A 22,131-nucleotide genomic window follows, 5' to 3' on the forward strand; every position below is an offset into this window, starting at 1 on the left:
TTGGGAACATTAGAGACAGACGAAAGATGAGTTAGATTAAAAGAATAATTGCAGCATTGTTGACAGCTATAACGTCTTCAAGATAGGACCATGAGACTAATTTGGGGGCTCGTTATTACTTCTTAGAGTCCCACATTCAAGCAGTTTCCATGTAAGAAGTGAAAGGTTCTGTTTTCCAAAAATGGTTGCAGCCATATTCTCCATCGCACGTGCTCTCAGAATCTTGCCCCTCCTTCATCTCCTCACCTTGAACCGTGGTAGACCCTTGTGTGACTTAAGAGCCTACGTCCTGAAACTCAACACAGTTACCTGACTCTCTCACTTGGGGTTTCACCCATGGAACATCATACTGTGAGGAAATTTAGACCACATGAAGAAGAATCAAAGTCCCTGACACAAGCCGTCGGCTGAGCCCCCAGCTGACAGCCAGCACCAGCTTGCCAGCCACATGAGGGAGCCATCTTGGAAATGGAGCTTCTGGCCTGCAGTCGAGCTACCCCAGCTAAGACAGCATTGAGCAGAGACCAGCCTTCCCTGCTGAGATCTGCCCAAATGCAGACGTAGGAACAAAATAAATGATTGTTGTTGTTTGAGCCTCTAAGTTTGGGGGTAGTTTGTTATATAGCAATAATAACCAGAACTTAAGATAAAGGGACATTCCTGCCATGATTGTCCTTAGAGTTATGTGCTCCCAAAGAACCCCTTCTGTACCTTCCCCACTTTCTTCCTTCTCCTGTTAGCATTTGCAATGGGAATTAAACTAGACTTGATGAAAAATGCTTAATGTAATAAATACCTAGTTTGTCTCCAAATGCAGTAAAAGAAGACTTCTAGCTTAGAAGAAGCAATTTTTTTTTAGCTTGGTGCTTTTCAGGATGTCGTTATCAAATAATATATATTTCTTCTTGTTTCATTTGTGTGTCTGAGAGTTCGTTTTTGGAGGTATGGTGGTCCAAAACTTCTCATCATTTAAAGGCTGCACACAGTCTCTAAAGGTATTTTTCCATGACAAAATAGGGAAGTAGGTGGGCCAAATTGCAGACATGTGGACTAATCATCCTTTCCCCTAAAAAAAATTAAATATAGGGTCTAAAATGTTATTTTGATCGTTGCAGCAGGTAAGGACATACAAGGACTTGCCTAATAGTTCTTTGGGGCTTCCGCTTTGACTTGAGGCACCAGCAGAAAGATTAAGAGGTGACACTTTGAAACATGACTTTGCCTTCGTCAGCCTTTGAGGGCCTGTTAAGTCTTTGGCTGCCTTTTATTTTAACCTTGTTTCATTGAATCTGTGTAACACAGATCAAGGCCTGGATAAATATTTGTGAATTGTTTGAACTTTGTTCTGTGCCCTTAAATACTCTTAGGAAATCAATATTGGACTTTAAAGAAGTTTAAAGATTCCGTCACCAAAACCAGACTAATTCAGGGCCCACTGTGGTAGAAACACAAGAGGAGTACGCGTATTGGAAAGTCTGCAGAATCTTTTGGAAAATGACTGTTACAGTGTGAGGAACTGCATATAAATTTACACCCAAAATAATCCTTTTGAAGCAGTTTAAAGTCTGAAGCCTGATTTTTCAAGATGACTTTTCAAGAATCTTTACTTACGACCAGCTTTCACGTGATTTGCCTTTGTTGTGTTCTGCTCCTCCACTATTTTCTAATATGCCCCTCTTATTCTGCAGCCTTCCATGGTTCTCTCTCTCTCCCTCTCCCTCCCTCTTCCTCTCCCTCCTTCTCCCTCTCTCCCTCTCTCTCTCTCTCTCCTCTCTTCCCCCCTCGCCAGGCCAGCTTTCCTCCAAGAGGATCACAGTGAGGAAGTGACTATCTCTGGGGCCAATTCACTTGTGTAATCCTGAAAGGGGAGTATGGGCAAGGTTCAGGGCCAGCTGGCCAGCTGCTAGCCGCTCTAGAGATCGTTAGGGACATCAGTTTTGTAATTTATGTGCTCATGGGTCCAAGATAGAGTAACTTCTCCGTGGAGAGGGAGGATGGAAGCTTCTAGGCAGACCTGACATCTCTCTGATGACATATCAGCTGGGGTCCTCTGACCCTCTCTTGATTTGGCTGTCGAATTCGGGTTTGATTTGGCAGGTCACTTAACTCTGCTTCCTCCACTTCCTCGGCTGTAAAACGGGGTCACCACTTCCTAGCCAGCATCACAGGACTTTATAAAGACGAGCAAATACTGATGACAAGCAGTTTACAAGAAGAGCTAAAGCCTCAAAGTTCTACCAATTCCCACGAGGTGACTTCAGGCTCTATTGGCCTCTCTCTGCCTCAGTTTCCTCGCTGAAAAATAAGGATGGTAATAGGACCCATCTCGGAGCTGCTCTGAGGATTAAATGAGATAATATTGTAAACGAAGTACAGTATCTAATACCCTCAGTAAATGTTATTTGTTTCCCCTCATCTGCACCTCGTTTTACCATCTAGTTTGTGTACCAGAACACTGGAATGATAAAAGAATCCTAGAATGAGAGGTTAAAAACTCTCTCATTTTATAGACTAGAAAAAAAGAGACTTGGTGAGGTTGGGTGACCTGCCCAGGGCTTCTGATTCATTAGGGAGAGTCAGAGTTCAGGTCTTCTAATTGTTGGTTCAAGCAAGTCTCCATTTTCACTCCTTTAAAGGCTGTGCTGGTATTTCTATCCCCAGATAAGCCTTTCTCCGTCTGATTTTAAACCTAAGACCAGTTCTGACCATTAAGCAGTACATCTTCTAAGTCTCCTGCAGCCCCACGAAACCTGCAGATAACGTCCGGGAAAGCCCCCCCCCCCCCACCAGCCCCCTGCAGAAGGCCAGGAAAGGTACCGCTTGCTCAGAGACCTGAGAAAACCGCTAATGGAGACAGCAGGTGAGGAGGGAGGCCAGGGAGCTGCAGCTGTTGGCAAAGGTTGCCCTAGTAACCGTGCAGGGCTTCATTCAGGAAGTGAGCCCAACTCCAAGATGCAAAATGATCGCCTTCAAGGGCTCCTGTGAGCACAAAGGAACCAAAGGAACTGAGGGATGGCCAGGAGAAAGGGAGGTGTGGGGTGAGAGAGGGGCCCAGGCTGTCAGTTACAACCTTCCACCTTCCAGAGAAGAAAAATAAGGGAAGAGAAGAGCTGTTTGAATCTTCTGGCCTGTGTGAACCGTAAAAACACCCATTTAACAGGAGTCCCTTTGTGGCGATGGAGGGAAGCAGGCGCCCCTGTTTACCAGCCTTATGAAACAGTATGCCAGGAGAGGGGGGAGAAATCCCGAACCTTGCTAACTTTATGGGGGCCCTAAACTCTTCTTGCTGCCTCTCTTTTATTCACACTGATGACAAAGACCATTTGCTACCAATTTATTGGAAACTTTTTTTTTTCACAGCTTGAGCTGCTTAAATGCAGGGAGCTCCCTCTCCCCACAAATCGCTGTCAGACACTTGCTGAATGGGCCAGGCTCAATTATGCTCCTGCCACAGGTTCAGCTCACACTGTGACCCTGCATGGCTTCCTGCTATTCATATGTGTTACTTCCCCTTTGTGGTAATGGCTTGTGGCACTTGGCCAGAAAACATTATTAATTTCAGAAGTGGACTGACAAACAACAAACCCACAGTGAAATGAGAGGAAGTGCTGGGGAGGCCAGCTGTCGGCTTGAGCAGAGCTGTAGGAACTCAGTGTATGCAGGTTCTAGAAGGAAAGGAGACGATAATCCACAAAAAGGAAATGCACTAAAATTATCCACCACCTATATTAAAGAAAAAAGAAAGAAAGAGAAATCAGAGAAAAGTGGTGGTGGGGGGGAGGTGTGTGGAGAAGCACGCAGCTACTCGAGCTGCAGCTGGACAGGAAATTGCTAACGCTGCTTGCAAATCCCTACTTTGAAGAGGCAGTTTAGGGAATGCCAGGAGCGGAAACCGTTCAGAACTGGATTAACACGAGCCAAGTTGAACTGCAACCCACTTCTCCTTTCGGAGCTCTGGCTGACTTGGGGCACCCAAATGGGAGAGACTGACTTGGTGTTTTTTTGCACTGTTTCTGCCTTTTTGCATGCTTAGATGCTAAAAGTCACACTGGGCGGCTTGACATGATTGCCGTAAAATCAGGGCTACTTGCCTCCTACCAAATAATTCAACTGGCATCTCACAGGCACCGTGTGGGTAAAAAGCCCATCTTTCTCCCCACTGCAGACCAAGGGATCAAGCTCATTCAAAAAGGGCTGGAAATGTATTGTTCTAATCCTTTTGATTTCATACACCTGCCCTTTATTTTGATTTGTGTATTTTGACACTCAGGACGAGGAGAGGTATGTCCCAAGGAAAACGACAGGATATTAAGCCTTTACCTTAAAGTAACTGTTCAAAATAACCTCAACATAAAGTTCCAACAGGAGTTTCTGGCCCACGTTCTAAATCAAAGTACAAAGCACATTAGGAGTGGCAAGGCTTCATTTCAAGTGCCAACGTGAAATCGTGGCTACATCTAGACTCAGGGAGAAAGCTTAGCTATGCCCTGCCCTGTACGCAAGAAAGGAAAGGGGAGACATCATCCCAGACTCATTTGTTATTCCAACGCTAGAATTTGCAGGTAGAATTGCCAGACAGTTACAGACCAGAAAAAGAATCATCTCTACTTTCTCCCTGGCATGTCTAAGTATTATTGAGCAGAAGACCCTGAGGCGGAAGGAAAGAGAGGTGAACATTGCAACTGTCACCTTGTTATTCTGGTGCCCCCCCTTTAAGACTATTCATGAATAACCAAATCTTATAGTTCAGCAAGCTGGGCTCTGAGACTTCATTTTTCTTCAAGAGCATTACAATTTTCTTAAGTAAGCCAGAACTTATTAGGAAGTATTGTCCATTGGAATGATGTAATCACTCTCTTCCCTTCGTATAAAGTATTATCCATAGGAATGATATAGTCAATCCCTTGTCACTTTTATTTGAAGCAAAAGATGCACCTGAAAAATTCTTGGAAATAGCTTAAAAGATGAGAACTTTGCCCCATTATTCCTACATGTACTTTACAAGCCAATATCAATCCCCAACTGAAAAAGTCCTAAAATGTGTTACTTCACATGTAAGTACAATTAAGGAGAGATTTTTTAAAAATACACATTCAATAGCCAAAATAGTTATTTATTAATAATTTAAGGTTTTACATTCTTATAATAAATTTCAGCTCAGAACTTTACACCATGAACATAATGGAGCCACTTGTCTCCCTCCTTCACAATCATATGCATGTCGCCTGTTGAATGGGTACCCACGCTCACACACACGCTTCCAGTTACGCACAAATTGTTTTTAAAAAGCAAAGAGACCAACCCAAAGTATTGCATTTGAGGTGACACTCCCTGAAGAATTTTGTACAGAGGTAATATACTGTTTAGCACAGCTGAAGTTTAAAAAAAAAAAGTGAGCCCATGATTTTGGTGTCTTTCCAAGATATCCCCTTTGAGACAATACAAGCCAAAATATTTACAAAAGTAAGGCAGAGTCAAACTACATTAAGAGAAAAAAAAAGGTCACAAGGAAGATATATGAAAGACACTGGAGACTGCACCATAACAAGGTCTCTGTGATCATAAGTGTCCATGAAAACGTCATTCAGAATTGGTAAAGTCGAGCATGCTGCAAATATATCCTTTGGATTAGAAAAGAGCAAAAGTTTCAATCGTTTTAAGAAGTGGCATACTGCTCTTTCTCCCTTTGGACGATTTCTTTTAAACCCATCAAAGGAAAAACAAACACAGTTCAAACAAACACTGTCAAATGATTTAAGATCAAATATTTACAATAATCAAATGGAGTATCAGATTCATTTGATTGATTATTTATTTATTTTCTTTTTTTTTTTTGCAAACTGATACTACAAATACAGAGCTGAAACCTCTCTTTGGCTCCTCTATATGCAAAATTGAGTCAGTCTTCACTGAAGACAATATAGAGTCAGTTCCAGATGCAAAAGGAAACAGTCATACAAGGCCCTAAAGAACACATGCTCCTACCCTACCATTTGGTCCTACCCTATATACCTGGAAGTTCTCGAATCCCAGTCCCTGCAGGGGTAGGCTGTACACTCGGGTGTGGAGCAAACCTACTGCCTGTATCTATACAGCAGGTCCTGTTCTTCCAACGAGAATGCAGCAAATCTCTCCCTTTGGAATAACCAATTCCACACGTGGTAACCTTGTCTAATACAGACAGCTGGTGTCATGTTGACACCTGGGCCACATACAAAGAAAGCAGCCCAGCTGATGCTGCTAAGAGAAACTGCTGAAGAACGGACACATCCCAGTGTGGGGCCTTTCACGTGGATTGCAGGGAGTCCACCTGGTAGACATTCTGGTTGGAGGGCGTGGTGAAATAGAGCTGCTGTGCTGGGACCCGGTTGTCACAGGGGCTGCTGAGTCCCAGCGTCCTCTCGAAGTCCAGCAGCTGGCCCATGAAGTTGAAGTTGGGGGAGATGTTGGATTTCTTCATCTTCACAATGTCATAAGCATCGTTCATTGACAGGTTGAGCTTCTGCATGAGATAAGCCACAGTCACAGTGACTGAGCGGCTGATACCAGCCAAGCAATGCACCAAGACACCACAGTTTTTGCCCCGGGCTTCATCTGTAAACACACAAAAAAGAAAGGCAAAATGTCAGCAGACTGAAAACCACCCTTTGTGAACGACCAGTCTAAAAACTGAATAATAATGATAATCATAAAAAAGATTAAAAATAATTGTGTGCAGCAGTTGAGCCCTGCAGGCAGCAGAAAATGTATCACTGTGATAAAACATGTACACTGGGCACAATTACATATTTCAGATATTTTCTGAAAAGGGAGCTTTTGTATTAAGTTCCCGCCAACAAAAAACTCCTTAATGTGTGCATTCTTTGCCCCAGCATGTGAATACCAGAAACCCTGCAATATGGTCGTGAATGCCTTTTATACAGACAAGCAGACTGCAAGGGTCTATTAAATTATTCTCCAACTGTTGTGCAGCTAACAATGGAGATATTCAGGCATTTTAAAAGAGAGAGGGAAGTCACAGGGGACAGCCCATTAGGAGGAACAGGATGTCGACATGGCCTGAAAATGAGTTCCTTTGTAATAGGAAATGCATTACAATGCCTGGAGATTCGCTTCTCCAGGCTTTCAGCCCACAGTCCTTCCTGCTGGGCTCAGGTTACCCTCACTGTCTCACTGTGAACCGGTATCACAGTAACATTCAGCTGGATTACAACATCTAGCATTCACAGGGCTTTCCAACGCCTAACTTCGTATTCTCAAACAACTCCCAGGTCTTTTAAAATTACAAAGTCATGCTACAATTCCCGTCTACCTTGAGTACTATTATCTGGCCCTCCTCTAGTCCAAAGATTGTGGGAAAATTCTGTTGTCTACTTACGAATGGTCTCCCTTTCAAATGACTGAGTTCAGAGCCAAGCAGCAGACAGCATTTCAAATACACCTGAGGTCTGCAGCCTTGTCAAAAGGCACTTTTTCTTAGCAAGAAGATACACCAGAATTAAGAACGCCCTTGGAACATCAGAGACCGGCAGCCCCACAAATTAGAAGCAGCAAGAAAGATGAACGGCTTGAACTCTAGGAAAGGTTAGGAATTTTGCATTTAAAAGTCTGAGCGAGGACTGTTAATTAGTCTCACCTATGAAAGAAATGGCCTCAGGAAAAAACTGGGACAGGTTTTGGCTCCAGTGATCCGAGATGGGGATCTGCTTGTATTTGAACTCTCCCGCGTTCTCAAAGAGGTTCGGCAAATTGGGGGTGACGTTCAAGATGTACTTGATGCCGAACTCCTCCAACACGTCCAGGTTGGTGGAGTCCTTGGCACAACCCAAATAGAGGAAGGGCAAGATCTCCACGGGGAAAGACGGCTGGCTGTTGGACAGCGGGCTGCCATCCGAGTCCGTTGCACTACTGGGGTCTCGGTCAAGGTCAGACTCAATGTCCGAGGAGGAGTCGGAGCTGATCCGCAGGCCCCCGAGCCCCAGCACTGGCAACGGTGGCGAGCTGCTGCTACACGAGCCGTCTAGATTGGTCTCGCAGTGCAGAGCGAACTCGGCTTGGAACTTACTGAAACCACCTGCCAGGACGAGAAAAGCAATCATGTAACCCGAGATCCCGTAGTAGTTTTCACAGCTTTGAGAGCCGCAGCCTCACGCAGAAACACACCACAGAACCCTTCCAGCCGCCCTGCACACACAGCCAGATACAAGAGAAAGACACTGAAGTGTGCACCCTTGGGAACAGAACGAACGGGCCCGCCTCCCCTGGGAACCTTTATTCTTCCGAATCCGGAAATGCACAAAATGGCAACTTTTCCGAATATCTTTAAGGGCTAGAAGGGGTCAATCTGCACCCCAACGACCTCTGCCGTCCTGCAAAATCTGAACTCAAAATCGAACGATAGAAAGCAGGGAATGGTGGGGAATATCCCGGGTAGGAAGGAGACCTAGTTAGAAAGAACCGGCTAGTGCCTGCGGCCGGAAGCCGGTCGATTCCGCGCGGGCCCGGCTCGCGGGTGCGGGACTCTAGAGAGGTTCGCAGCCAGGAGCCGGCAGACTGCCCCTGGCGCAGCAGCGCGGCTCAGAAGCGCCAGCCGAGCGCTGCAGGGGCGCTTCCAGCACGCGCGTCCCGCCTGCAGCTCGCAGCCCGGTGTCCCCCGTCCTGCCCCCGCGTGGAGCTCCCCCGGCTCGTACCTTCCAGGTAGAACGCCCGGCAGCCCTCGTCCTTGAGCTTCTTGAGCAGCAGCCCGAGCACCGACTCGCCGCCCGTATTCTCGTTCCAGTCGCTGCTACTCTCGTCGTAGAGCACCACGGTATCGGTGCCGCAGCGCCGGGTGAAGCGATCCCGGTCCTCGCCGCGCGTGAAGAGCGCGCGTACCGGCAGGTTGCCCTTCTGCAGGCGCCGCAGCATGATCCCCGGGATGGCCACGTTGATGGCTGACTCGATGTGCGACGACTCGTACAGCTCCTGGGGCCGGCAGTCCATCAGCAGCAGCCGCTCGTTGCCCAGCTCCAGCTGCTCGTTGAGCCACGCCACGGTCTTGCTGATCGCCATTTCCGACGCGAAGGGCACGGGTCTGAGCGTATCTATCATGGGGGTCGAGCTGCCGAAGAGGGCGGGGTACCTACCAGACGCCCCTCGGGGCAGGCATAGGCCGAGCACGCCGCGCGAAGCCGCCGCTCTCAGAGCGGGGTTGAATTCCACCTCGCCCTTCCCAAACCCGGTTAGCGGTTGGGGCAGGCGAGACAGAAGTGAAGCCGGCGGTTCCCTCTGCACCCAGCTGCAGCCGCTCGCTCTTAGTGTCAATGAATCTCTCTGAATGAAGCTGCCCGGAGAGTTTTGTTCCTCCCCGGTGAATGAAATCCAATTAATTCGGACTCCGTGCTACTCAGAGGGGAGAAAAAAAAAACCCAGCGGCTCCTAATCCCTCCCTCCAAGACTGCACCTCAAATCCACCCGGGCGTCTTTCTCCTAGGACTATTCAAGCCTCGATTTGCTCACTCTCCCTTAGACTCAAGCCTCGCACACCCCCCGAGCGAGGCAGCTCCTCAATGGATACAAACAGCGAGCGTCTCAATGGATACATTCTCCAGGCCAGCCAATGAGCGCGCTGCGGAAGGGGCTGTTGCCGTGGGGACGGGCCGGCTGGAACAGGTTGTGTTGATGAATTGTTAATGAGTTTGTCATTCACAAAAACGGAAAGGAATTTCCGCTCCGGATAAGCCCCAGTGCAAACAAGCTGCAACAGCGGGCTCGGCGGGAGGAAGGAGAAAGAAGAGGAGGCGGTGGTGGAGGAGGAGCAGGGCACACAAACCAGGGCACTTCAGTTGTCTCATGTTTCCTTCTGTTGAGAGTTCACACTTCGCTTCGGAACTTTTGCGCACAAATGGTGCAATTAGCAGGCACAAAAGCCCTTGTTCGCGACGCCTGGGCGCGCAAGCTAGCTTTAGGGAAACTTGTGCTGACTTTTTCCCTTTTATTCCCTTTAAACTCATTTGGACTGGAGTTCACGTTAACCCCACCCCCCACCCCCCTTAGGCAGTGTGTGGCATTTGTTTGCCAGCTTAAAAAGCCCAGCTCTGTTTACTCTGATGTTCTTTTAGCCGAGGCTGTGTTGGGGCTGGTGAACTGCCCGGGCTTTAGTGACCGATGAGGTGTTAAATGCTAATCCAACATCTTTTGAACAAACCAGGATTTTGTTGAAACATTTTTAAGCAAGCAAACAAACAAATGCTTGGTTGTCCAGAGAATAGAAAGCAAGCTTTTTCTTTAAAAAGAGCGTTTTAATTAATTAATTTTTTTAAACAGTGGAGACTGCAGGAACAAATTCGTTGGGCAGTCCGATGCTTTTATTCCTCTCCGGGGGCGTGGGGTGTTATGAACCATTGTTACGGGGATCCAAATCCCCCGCCCCCGCCCACTGCGCCCTGGGTGGGGTGGGGGTGGGTAGCGCTCGTTAATCATTTCTGAGCAACCTAGCTCAGCTTCCGACACAGGAGCCCGCCTGGAAGGGCCGCCTGGGCGAGGTGCACCAAGGGCACGCGGAGCCCGGCTGTCTGTCCCCACCATCCGCAAAGCCTGGGGAAGTCCTCCCGCAAGGCCTGCAGGCTGCGGGGGCTCTGGAGGGCTCGGCGATTGGTTACTGTAGACCGAGGCATGTCAAAAGGGAGACTCCTTCCCGCCCCCGACTTCCCGCACAGGGTCACCCCCTTCCCTGCCCGGGCACCCCCTCCCCTGCGAGTCGCCGGGCCCTCGCGGAGCACCGCCCGCTCCTACGCGTTGCGCTCCTCGTTAGCACCCGCCGCCTCCGCCTCCTCGTTCAGCGGGCGCGGGGCGTCCGGCGACACCGAGGACCGGTGCAGGGCCGATGCGGGACTTCGAGCTCCGGAGAGGCCTGGGGTGGGTGTGGGGCGAGGAGAAGTGCCTGCCGGGAGCCCCTGCTCCCGAGGAGAGCTGGGAGTCCTGGGGAAAGTGTCTGCCGCGCTGCAGAGCCAGCAGGTAATTGGGAAGGTGCTCGCTAGGCCAGCGAGCTGCGCTCGGCCGGGGTACGGCGGAGCGGGGCGGGCGGCGGGGTCCGGATAGAGGCGTGGCGGGCGGCGGCGGGTAGACGCATTCCAGGCGCGCAGAACTCTGTTGTTATATAAAAGTACCGGGGCTGCAGCTCCCGAGCGGAAAGCCACCTGTGTGCGGCCGGCGCGGCGCGCAGGGGAGGTGGAGGATGGGGGCCTGCGGCCGGAAGGCGCGGGCCCTAATCCGGCTGCCCCTCCCTAACCCACGGCGGAAAAGAGGGCGCGCATTGTCCCGCCGCCGCCGCCGCCGCCGCCGCCGGGGAGGCGGAAGCGGAGGCAGCCGCTCGGCGGGGAGCGGCTTTTCCGAGCGCCCTCGCGGCGCTCTGCGTCCACCGCTGATATCGCCGAGGGCACCTGAGGTCGCGGGGTCTCCCCAAGCCAGACGCCCCACACCCACGGTCCGGCCTGCTGACGCCCCCGCTCCAATTTGCATTTTTAGTCACCTGCCTCTTCTCTGGTTTGGGGAATATAGGCTAAAAAAAGGCGGCTGCGAGGCCCAGGTTGCCAATTTTGGAGCTTTGCTACAGTCAGGCCGCCCCTGGAGGAGCGTGTTCGGTGAAGGTGGGAGTTGCAGCGCTCCTATCCCCGCGCCTTTTTTGGGCATCCCTTGGAACAGAACTCCCATATTTCACTGGATATTATCCAGTTCCAGCTGGAGGAGGCCTGCGCTGGAGTTGACGCCTCCGATCCGCCTCCACCTGTTACAGATGTCCCTACCCCGAGACCTTTCTGTTACTGGAACCTGGAGGCGAGGAGGGGAGAAGCAGGATGCCTTGTAGCGGAACTGAGAAGTGCATAATCTTTCAGCCCAAGACCTCCAACAGAAAATGCAAGAAGGGAAATTGTTTTCCACTTAGCTATTTTTAAAGTGCTGATACCTGAGCCTGGGCATTAGTTTGGAAGGATGGTTGCAACACTTCTCAAACCTGAAACATTTAGCTTTACCCGTGCTTCTGAACCCTCAGTCCTTCTCAGGACACTGTATAAAATGGCATTCAGACCTCTTGGTCCTAAAACGTGCGGTATAAAGAAAGGGCCTCTGGAGTGGGGCGGCCTGGGTTTGAATTGTGCCCTCACCCCTTCCTAAATGTGCGACCTTGATTACATCGTCTAACTCTTTTAAGCCGTAGTCTTCCACGCTGGCATACGGAAAATGACAGAATCGCTGTGATGACTGAATGGGTAAAGTGAGATGCCCTAAGACGTTGTTGGTGTGTCATTAACTGTTAATATTATTTTTATCTTTCTGAATTCTGAACCTGCAGAATGGCTCCCGTCCTTTCCATCCCAAAGACGCCCTTTGATGCCTAACAGCCCGCCTGAAATTCCCTAGTCTAAGAAGAAATCCTCTGAAGAACTGCACTAAGCAGTTAAATCCATGCCAATTTAGCTGTCAAGCAAAGCAGGTGCTGTTACAGACCACGATCAAAATCCTTTACCGCAGTTAAATACCGAATATACCCAGCTACCCTTCTAACTTCTCCCTACTGGTCCCCTCTTAAACACTCTGTACACTAAGCTGATATAATAGAAGTCATATGTAGTGGGTATTTACCGCCTGGTGGGCATGGTCTTGATTTCTGTGTTTACATGCATATTTCCGTCAGTCTTCAGAAAACCCATGCAAATTATCCTCATTTACAGAGATTAAGGAATTTGCCTGAGGTCACACAGGAGCCAACGATGGGGTCAGGATTTGAAGCCTGACTCTTCACAGAGCCTCCAGGACTACCACATACCCATATTACAGGGTGTTGTGGAGACCGCGCCCGCCGCGCTCTGCTGTTGCTGCTGAAAGTTGAAGGATTCAAGGTCTGCACTTTGAATTTTGACCACCAGGCATTTCCGGGCTTCACAAATTATGTTGCTTCTTCCCCACAGATGTCAAGGATCAAAAGTTAGGCTCATTTCCTTCCTGCTCCTTTTACATCTGGCGGTTTTCTTTGACTGTATGCACCTTTTCATTAGTCAACCATTCAATAAATGCCCATACAGTTTTCTTTCTTAGAGTATGTCTTAGATGGTAATCCTCGCATCTACCATTACTGATGTGTCTCAGTGTAGCACATGGGCCTGAGTTCAAATCTTAGCTCTGTCTCTAACTAGTATTTAGATAGGGGAAAGTCACTTAACCTCTCCGGGCCTCCATTCATTCATTCATTCGCTCATTCACTCACTCACTCATTTACTCTAGCTACCAGGAAAGCAGCAGTGAATAAAACAGACAAGAACCCTGCCCTCCTGGAGCTTATATTCTAGTAACAAGAGACAATGAACAAAATAAATAATTATACAGTATATTAGAAAGGAAAAGTGCTGTGGAGGAAAATAAAGCAAGGAAAGGAATTCAGCAGTATGTAAAATGGGGAATAGTTACACCTGCCTCAAAGGACTGCGAGGATAGAGACAGCCAAGATGACACACAAAGGGCACAAAGTAGGTATTCAACGGTTTTTAAACTCATTGCTTCATTTCTGCATAAAACTGACTCACTGTTGCTGGTAATCCTGCTTTGAATCTCATCATCCTGGCCCTGTTGCCGGGGCCCCCAGGAAAAGCTTTCTCAGGAGAGCTCTAGTGACTATAAGAGCCACAGGCTTCCTTACTTCCAGAGGCCTCAGTTCCCTGCCTAGGGTATCAGTCACATGTAGAGAGCTATGTTTAAAGGTTGGAGAGTACAGCAGGTCATCTCTGATCCATTTTCATAAGTGCACAGAAACAATTTCATAGATCCTACTGTCTCTCTGAGTGATAGTGTGTGCGTGCAATGAGCACTCGTGCTTGAATTCTTCCTGGTGTTTCCCCCTGGAAAGTTCCTTAAAAGAAAATCTTTCAGTTATAAATGTTTGCTTGGTTATTGGAGAAGCATTCCAGCTTTGCAGGAATTTTCCTGCATTTGAGAACACTTGCGATTGATGAGACCTGAAAGGGTTAGTATGACCTTTAATCTTGGAGTAATCTCTATGAATATAATGACATTAATTAACACATCATGTGAAAATAGTTAAACAGATTTTCACTAATAGGGAGAGTGTATTTTGGAAGATCTGACTTAAAAATGGAGTCTTTGTTTTTTTATTTGTTTTTTTATTTTTGGCTGTGTTGGGTCTTACTTGCTGCACGCGGGCTTTCTCTAGTTGCAGCGAGTGGGGGCTACTCTTCGTTGCGGTGCATGGGCTTCTCATTGCGGTGGTTTCTCTTGTTGCGGAGCACGGGCTCTAGGTGCACAGGCTTCAGTAGTTGTGGTGCATGGGCTCAGTAGTTGTGGCTCGCCGGCTCTAGAGTGAAGGCTCAGTAGTTGTGGCACACAGGCTTAGTTGCTCCACGGCGTGTGGCATGTACCAGGGATCGAACCCGTGTCCCCTGCAATGACAGGTGGATTCTTAACCACTGTGCCACCAGGGAAGTCCCTAAAATGGACTCTGTGGCATATCCAGGATTCAGGTTTTTTAGAGGTCCCAGGGAGGCCCTCAAAGTGACAGTGGAGTGAAGTCAGACAGAGAAAGACAAATATCATATGATATCACTTATATGTGGAATCTTAAAAAAAGCGTACCAATGAACTTATTTACAAAACAGAAGTAGAGTAACAGATGTAGAAAACAAACTTATGGTTACCAGGGGGTAAGTGCGGGAGGAATAAATTGGGAGATTGGGATTGACACACACACACTTCTATATATAAAATAGGCAACTAATAAGGACCTACTGTATAGCGCAGGGAACTCTACTCAATACTCTGTAATGACCTATTTGGGAAAATAATCTAAAAAAAAGAGTATATATATGTATATGTATAACTGATTCACTTTGCTGTACACCTGAACCTAACACAACATTGTAAATCAACTATATTCCAATAAAAATTGAAAAAAAAAAGTGACAGTCGGTGAGTTTCAGGACAGCTAAACCTCAGAACACAATTCAACTGCATTTGAGAAATATGTTCGAAATAGTCTGACTTTAAATAAACGGCATATGGGGTTCACAAAACTCTGTTGTGCTTTCTTGACAGGTGCCTTGAAAAGACAGCAACTTATGTCAGACCGGTAGGCACCGTGGAACCCAAGAGGCCCAAAGGACTGACAATAGGAAACCAAGGTAATATACAGTCATGCGCTGTGCATGGAAAAAACCACAGGGAGCTTCAAATGTGAGCTGCAAATTAAAATAACATGACTGCAGATCCTTGTTTGCCATCAAACTGCTTCTGGTGTTGCAGCTTCATGCAGCTTGCCCCAGGGTCAGCTGCAGGGAGCTTATTGAAGGCGGGTAACAATGGTAACAATGTCCCCAAACAATGCAGCCGTGGAAGGAAAGGCAGGTAAGCTTACACGGGGACTAACAGGCAGCTAGACAGCAGCAGTTCCAGAGTCACACCCACAGTCACATGGAGGGAGTGGTCAGAGCTTTCCTGTGAAAGAGGTGGCACTTTCACACCTTGCCGGAATTATACAACCTGAAGAAAAATATGAACTACTGTGAAATTCAGACCTTGACCCCAATCGAAGTTTTTTTAAAAATTAGGTCTTCATCAGCTTTCTTGGGTTTCTGTTTCCCCTCCCCTGATGGAATACCTATTAGTGTACATTCAGGATCCCATAGAGACTCTATCAAGAATATTCTTTGGAAGTTAGTCTCTAGTAAGGAAATTCACTTACAGCTAGCAGTGTTGATTTCTTCTTTCAGATGCTTTTGAATCCTTTTCCTTCCCATGGGAAAACATTCCTTCATTCTTCCCTCTTCTCTTTTATTTTCACAAAGTAGGAAAGTAAAGGCATGTGTAAATGTATGTGTAAGAAATCATCAGGAGGTTGGCACCTCTGCGTCTGCAGTATAGCCAAGTTCACTTACTGTTAGACTTTTCTGGTTTGCTTTTTGTTTTGGAAAAGGAATGACAGCACCTTGCTTCCCATTGTACTATTTCCAAAGCCCCAGTGAGGATCCTTGGTGGGAAATTAGGCTAACATTTCCTTCAGGGAAGGTGAGGGACTCTATGTATTCATCTTTCAGGAACCTTCCCTGGTCGTGTCATGGGGCCTCATGTGTGCAGCATCCTGGGCATTGGCCATGCTGCATCTATGTGCAGTTGATTTGCCCTGTGCCTCCTTGTATGGGCCATGTTTCCTCGGGTGACATTTCTCCTCATCTTGTGTTCCTTTATTTATGCAGGTGTGAGCAGCACAGGTAGCTGTTGTGTAAGAGAACTAATTATTTTTCTAAGTAGGAATTATTTCCTGCCAGCCTATTTTTGCCTCAGCAATCAGTAGAAATGACTGTGTGTCCACAATGCAAGGAATGCTTTCACTCCGTTTATCAAACTTAAGAACTCACAGATTCCTCAGGAATATATTTGTGGAACCCCAGGAGCTTCCAAACCCCAGTCTAAGCAGTACTGCTTTACGACATTTGGTGGGTTAATTACAAAAGCTATATTTGGGTATACCATGAAAATAACAACAGAAAGCTACAATTTATTCAACACCAAGCTTTGCGCGTGTTCAGTCTAATTACGGTGATAATTCTGCATAGCAGGTATACTATTACCACAATTTTATAGTGGGGAGGGCTGGACTCAAATATCAGGTAATTACACTGGAATCTAAATATCTCAGTCCCTTCAAAACCTCTTTAGTACCCGCTGCTCCCTACCTGATAAGAGTGACTTCATGCAACCTATTATTAAATAGCAGCATCTACATTATTTGTTCAGTTTTATCTTGCTGGTCAAGCCTGGGAGTTCTAGAGTCAGACCAATCTGGATTCTAAACCTTTCTAGAGTGTGACTCTGAAGGAAATCGCATAATCGCCATATACCTCAGTTTCCTTATCTGTAAAGTGGGGATAGTATATCACAGGACTGTTGTGATAAATGAGTTACATTTGTAAAGGGGTAGGAACAGTCCTGAAACAATACTAATTCATTGGCAGTTACCTGTTTTTATTATTAACACACACACCCCGCGCGCACACACACACACACAGATCTTGATAAATGTTTACTGACCTTGCTGAAAAGGGATTATATAATGAAAAACACTACAGTGCCAGTTTTGTTCTTAGGAATAGAAAAAAAAATCAGTGCAAAATTCTGAAAGAAAAATGCTAAAGAACAGAGTCAATTGCTTTACCACCCCTCTTAGTTGCTGATATAAGCAGCCCAGATCTCAGTGTGCTGAGAGATGTGGATAGATTGGGGACCTTGGGGACATTGGTTGTCTTGGAGGGACTTCCCAGCAGTCTAGGACTGACTTGCTGAAGCAGCAGGCACTTTCCCCCTCCATCACTGCTGGCTCACAGCCCTTCCTTGCACTGTGCAATAGCTTGCACAGTCTGCAGGAGGTGAATTGGAAGTCTACTGGCCCAAGCGATGTAACCATCCTCAGTGATCTGGGTTTGTTGTCGCTGATGGGAGCACGCATTGATACACTCAAGCTTTTAAGGCCTCCTGCAACTAAGAAATCTCCTCTGGAAAGTTCCTTCCTTCCTCTGACGTCTTGCCTAGCAAGAGTGTGCTGCTAAAGGCCACATGGTAGAAGCATACCTAGCCTTAAGTAAACGGGCCACCTGCTCAGCTCAGTTTCTATAGTAATTTTTTGCACATGCATGATTCCAAGGTTATTTTTATTAAATGTCTGACAAATTTCAGGTTTTTCTGGAGCCATCAGAAGTTTTAGATTCTTTACCAAAAGTCTAAAGCCTTGCCAGGTCATGCCCCGCCCCCTCCCCCAATCCATCCCTCTCGCCTAACCAGTTTCCCAGGGAAAAAGCCTTTATAATGGGGATTTCTCTGCCCTTTTGTTATAGTGTCTGTATGGTAATTTACTTTAAGTAATTCAGTATAGCTACTGTAGTACTCTAATGCTTTAAAGATGGAGAATTAGCTGTGACATCCTCTAATATGAACCAATACCTTAGACTCAGTGACCTGTGAGGGTTTTTTTTAATTTGCATAAAAGGTGTTAAAAAGTTGTATCTGTTGCTGAAATTGGTGGCGCTTGCGATGTGTCTTGTTAGGGGAGGTGTGACAGGACCCATGGATCTTGTATGACCAAGATATAAGAGGGCAGCCAGACCACCTGCGTAGGTAACCATGCAGCCTCCAGCACTGGAACCTGTGACCCTCCACTTCACCTAGGACCCTGCCCCCTGCCCTGTGAGACTACACCCCCTGCTGGGTTTTATTTTGGAATGTTGCTGCCTTTCCTTCAGCATGGGCCTCTATGCAAGGTGCTGTTCATCAAAATACTGAGGTGGAGAGAAGGACTCAGTTTGGATGACTGTACGTACTTGCTGAAACATTTTTGTGTGTGTGTATCTAGTTAAATTTGGCATGAGATTTACTTTTATAGTGAGAGTGAGGTGGGGTGCAGTGAAGAGTGTGACCTAAATCTGGGGTCTCTAACCACTAGAAGCCTCTGATTTTTATCCAAAGAATCTGACATTTATCCAACATCCACCTTGGCTCAGAAGCAAAGCATTTGAAAAATATGGATTCTCAAATCCCAGCTCCAGTAAGTCTGATTTAAATGATATCTGGGTCCGAGACATCGATATGTTTCAAAAGTTCCCCAGGGAATTCCAATACGCAACCTGGGCTGAGAACCTCTGCCTTAGAAGGATTCACAACACTCATTCCTCTTGCCTAGGGAGAGGTTTCCAGCCAGACCAGTGGGTCTCAAAATAAATGTTTAGAAACAGCTGGAGGTACTTGCCTGTGGCCCACACTCCAGACTCCCACTCAGGGACCCTGATTGAGGTCTAGAGAGGGACCCAGGTAATTGCCTTTTAGTCCAGCAGCCAATAGTGGCTCTTACAGATGGACCACACTTTGAGAAGTTCCTAATAGCCTGGACAGCCAGGTTCCTCACCCACCAGCTCTGGTCCACAAAGTATAGAAATTTTCTTGTAGGTTACCTGGAAAGATGAATCAAATAGTACACTTTATCCGCAAATATCAGAACTTCGTTACAGAAAAATGCAACCTCAGGCATAACTAATCTGCTTGTCCTTGTCAACTCAACTCTTGAACTGGCACGAGCTCTGATTTCTTTCAGGGGGCTGAAACGGTACCCAGATCTGCCTGTGGTTTTGCCTAAAAGAGGGTTTCTCTTGACAACAGCATCAAGGCTTGCGTCGAACACTGTTGTGTGTCTAGATCTGAAGTGATTGCTGGAGCATATGGAAATCAGTAAGAGTCAGACCCTGCTGTCACAAAAAAGAAGTCTGATTGGGGAGGTTAGACACATGCCCAGGTTCCTAGAATGTAAGAAACTAAATATAGTAATTGCAATAGAAAAAATGTACAATGGGAACAAGAGGAGGAAATGGGTCCATTGACCCTGGGTGTTGGTAAGTGTCCCAGAGAAGACAATATTCGAGTCAGATCCCCGTGGGTAAGCAGATTACCCCCTCTCCATGGTCCCAGAAGGATAGAAGAAGAAAGGTCTTCTGGGTAAGAGAGCCAGATGGCGTGAGCGAAGGTTTGGAGGCATGGACGGACGTGCGTGAGAACCAGAGAGCAGTTGAGCAGTTATAAATGGCACAGAGTGGCAAAGAAAGAGGAAAGGTAGTTTAAAGCCAGATGGACCTGGGCTTTGGACGTCCTGCTAAGGAGTTTGGAATTTTTCTTTAGGCAGTGAGAAGTCATCACAGATTTTTATACAGGGGTGTGGCATGATTTCCGAATATGGTTCTGGTAACAAAGCGAGTGAGTAGACTGGAGGGGAGAGAGAAATTGGGGGCAGGAAAACCAGTTAGGAAGCAATTGCAGTTGTTCAAGAAAATGATGCTCTCCACCATAATAGTCCTATTCCTAAAATAATGTACTAATCATCTTGCTTCATTTTATTCCTCTTATTTCTGGGGCTAGAAAAATCACTTAGCCTTTCTGTGACTCAGAATCCCTCCCTATTAATAGAAGATGACAAAATCCTTAACTTACCTCACACAGGAAGGTGCTGAGAGATGCTTGTAAGCCAGGAAAGAGGGGGAAATGTTATTCTAAATGCCATTGGTGACATTTCTCTCCAGGAGACAAACTGCCTTTCGCCTCTAACTTTTTATTATGAAAATTTCAGACCTGCAGATAAGTTGAAAGTTGAGTAAAAGCATCAGAAACAGTTAAGTTCCTGCAGAAGCTCCAATTGCTCAACCACCCAGGAAGTGGCATTTCTTTTTTTTTTTTTTTTTTTTTTTGTGGTACGCGGGCCTCTCACCGTTGTGGCCTCTCCCGTTGCGGAGCACAGGCTCCGGACGCGCAGGCTCACCGGCCATGGCTCACGGGCCCAGCCGCTCCGCGGCATGTGGGATCTTCCCGGACCGGGGCACGCACCTGTGTCCCCTGCATCGGCAGGCAGACTCTCTACCACTGCGCCACCAGGGAAGCCCGGAAGTGGCATTTCTAATACAATCACCCGCGGCCTTTAGGACGTAAATGCCATCGCAACATGTGTGGTTAAAAACACTGTTCCGTAAAGTGAAATTTTGTAAAAAAAAAAAAAAAAGCTTGTCTCCCCATTGTTTTTCTTTTCATTAGAAACAAAAGTGTAAGGGATGTTCCTCCTGTTACTCCTGTTGCTGAAATAGGGGTGGGGGTTGTCCCCTGTCTGTAAAGGAGTTAAACACGGTCATTTAAGTGAAGAGTTGGGCATAATGCTTTCAAGTGTTTTTGTTTTGGGGGTCCTAGACCCTGGCCTGGTAGCAAGGGACACCTGGCCGTGCCTTTTCCACCTGCTGCCGCGGCCTCTCTGACAACTAGATCGCCATTTCACCGCCCAGAACCATAGCAGAATTCTCTCCTCTTTTTGGAAGGGTATCACCGGTATCTGTCACAGAATGCAGTACAAACTGAAAATGCTTTCCATTTTGTCAAAATGACTGTCTTCTACCTTTAAAAAAATCCATGCTCAATATATCTGCTGAGCTGGGGCAAGATCTTCTGAGGAATAAAAAGATAAATCACATGGGGACACTCGCCTCAAGAAGCTAACAGGTGGGACCATGACCTAAGAGAGAATGTTGCCGAAGTAGCATTCAGTGTGCAGGTAGAACAGTATCAAAGTTCAAGATCAAAAAGGATGGTGGTGTTAGGTGACGGACAGAGTCCTGCCAACCCAGGATGGGACGATTTAGACTTACAATGAGGAACTCCATGGTTCTTTGTTTTATATATGAAAACTAAATGATTCTAGAGTGATATAATAAGGGTACATGTCAGGAACACATAAGGAGAAGATAATATACAGTACTTTCTAAGGAGTTACTTAAGGAATAAGTGATTAGTTCTCTCAAATGGAAATATTTGCTCTGGTACAGTAAATTATTCTGATTCATTTGTTCTCTCTTAACATGCATTTCTTGGAAAACTTACTGGCAAAATTCATCACAAAGTAATTGGGAGATTACAAATTACAGAAGAATAACCCTTTTTAATCCTTACACAAATTCGTTCTTATTCTAAGGGCAGTTTAAATATCACAACATCCCAATCTGCATTTGCATTTACTTGTCCATTACACGTTAGATTCTTTTACTTCAAAGAGCTCAAGGAAAACAGCTAGAAACATGGCTGTGCTGACAACAAAGAATTGGTTACAAAGGGAATTAATAAAGATTTATCCATTTACTAATAAAGTAATGTGACCATTTGATAGTTCTAATTTCTGGTTAGATCTTTAAAGGTGACTTATTCACTTCTTTTCAAAAAAATGTGCAAGACACAGACTGGGAGAAAATGTTTGCAAAAGACACATCAGACAAAAATTGTTACCCAACATATGGAAAAAAAAACCTCTTAAAACTCAACAGTAAGAAAATGAACAATCTGATTTTTAAAAGGGCCAAAAACCTTAATGGACACTTCACCAAAGATATACAGATGGCAAGTAATCAGGGAAATGCAAATTAAAACAATAATGAGATACCACTGCACACCTATCAGAATGGCCAAAATCTGAAACACTGACACCACCAGAGGCGGGCAAGGTTGTGGAGAAACAGGAGCTCTTATTCTTTGCTTGTGGGAATGCAAAATGGTACAGCCACTTTGGAAGACAGTTTGGCA

At 46.4% G+C, this 22,131-nt stretch overlaps 1 protein-coding gene across 2 annotated transcripts; it reads right to left on the reverse strand.

Moving 5' to 3' along the window:
- Window positions 1–5,092: 5,092 nt before the first annotated feature.
- Window positions 5,093–9,587, reverse strand: DUSP6 (dual specificity phosphatase 6). 2 transcript variants are annotated; one of them, XM_067697514.1, is made up of 3 exons: window positions 8,691–9,578; window positions 7,637–8,074; window positions 5,093–6,594 (listed from the first exon to the last, which is right to left on the reverse strand). In XM_067697514.1, exons 1-3 carry the CDS (start codon window positions 9,088–9,090, stop codon window positions 6,287–6,289), a joined length of 1,146 nt encoding a protein of 381 aa, XP_067553615.1. In that variant the 5' UTR covers window positions 9,091–9,578; the 3' UTR covers window positions 5,093–6,286. The 2 variants fall into 2 exon arrangements, with proteins under 2 accessions (XP_067553615.1, XP_067553616.1); XM_067697515.1 differs by lacking the exon at window positions 7,637–8,074 and having other exon boundaries at window positions 8,691–9,587.
- Between the last annotated feature and the right edge of the window lie 12,544 nt (window positions 9,588–22,131).

Source organism: Pseudorca crassidens, chromosome 11 (assembly GCF_039906515.1).
Source record: "Pseudorca crassidens isolate mPseCra1 chromosome 11, mPseCra1.hap1, whole genome shotgun sequence".
Classification (NCBI taxonomy): Eukaryota; Metazoa; Chordata; class Mammalia; order Artiodactyla; family Delphinidae; genus Pseudorca; species Pseudorca crassidens.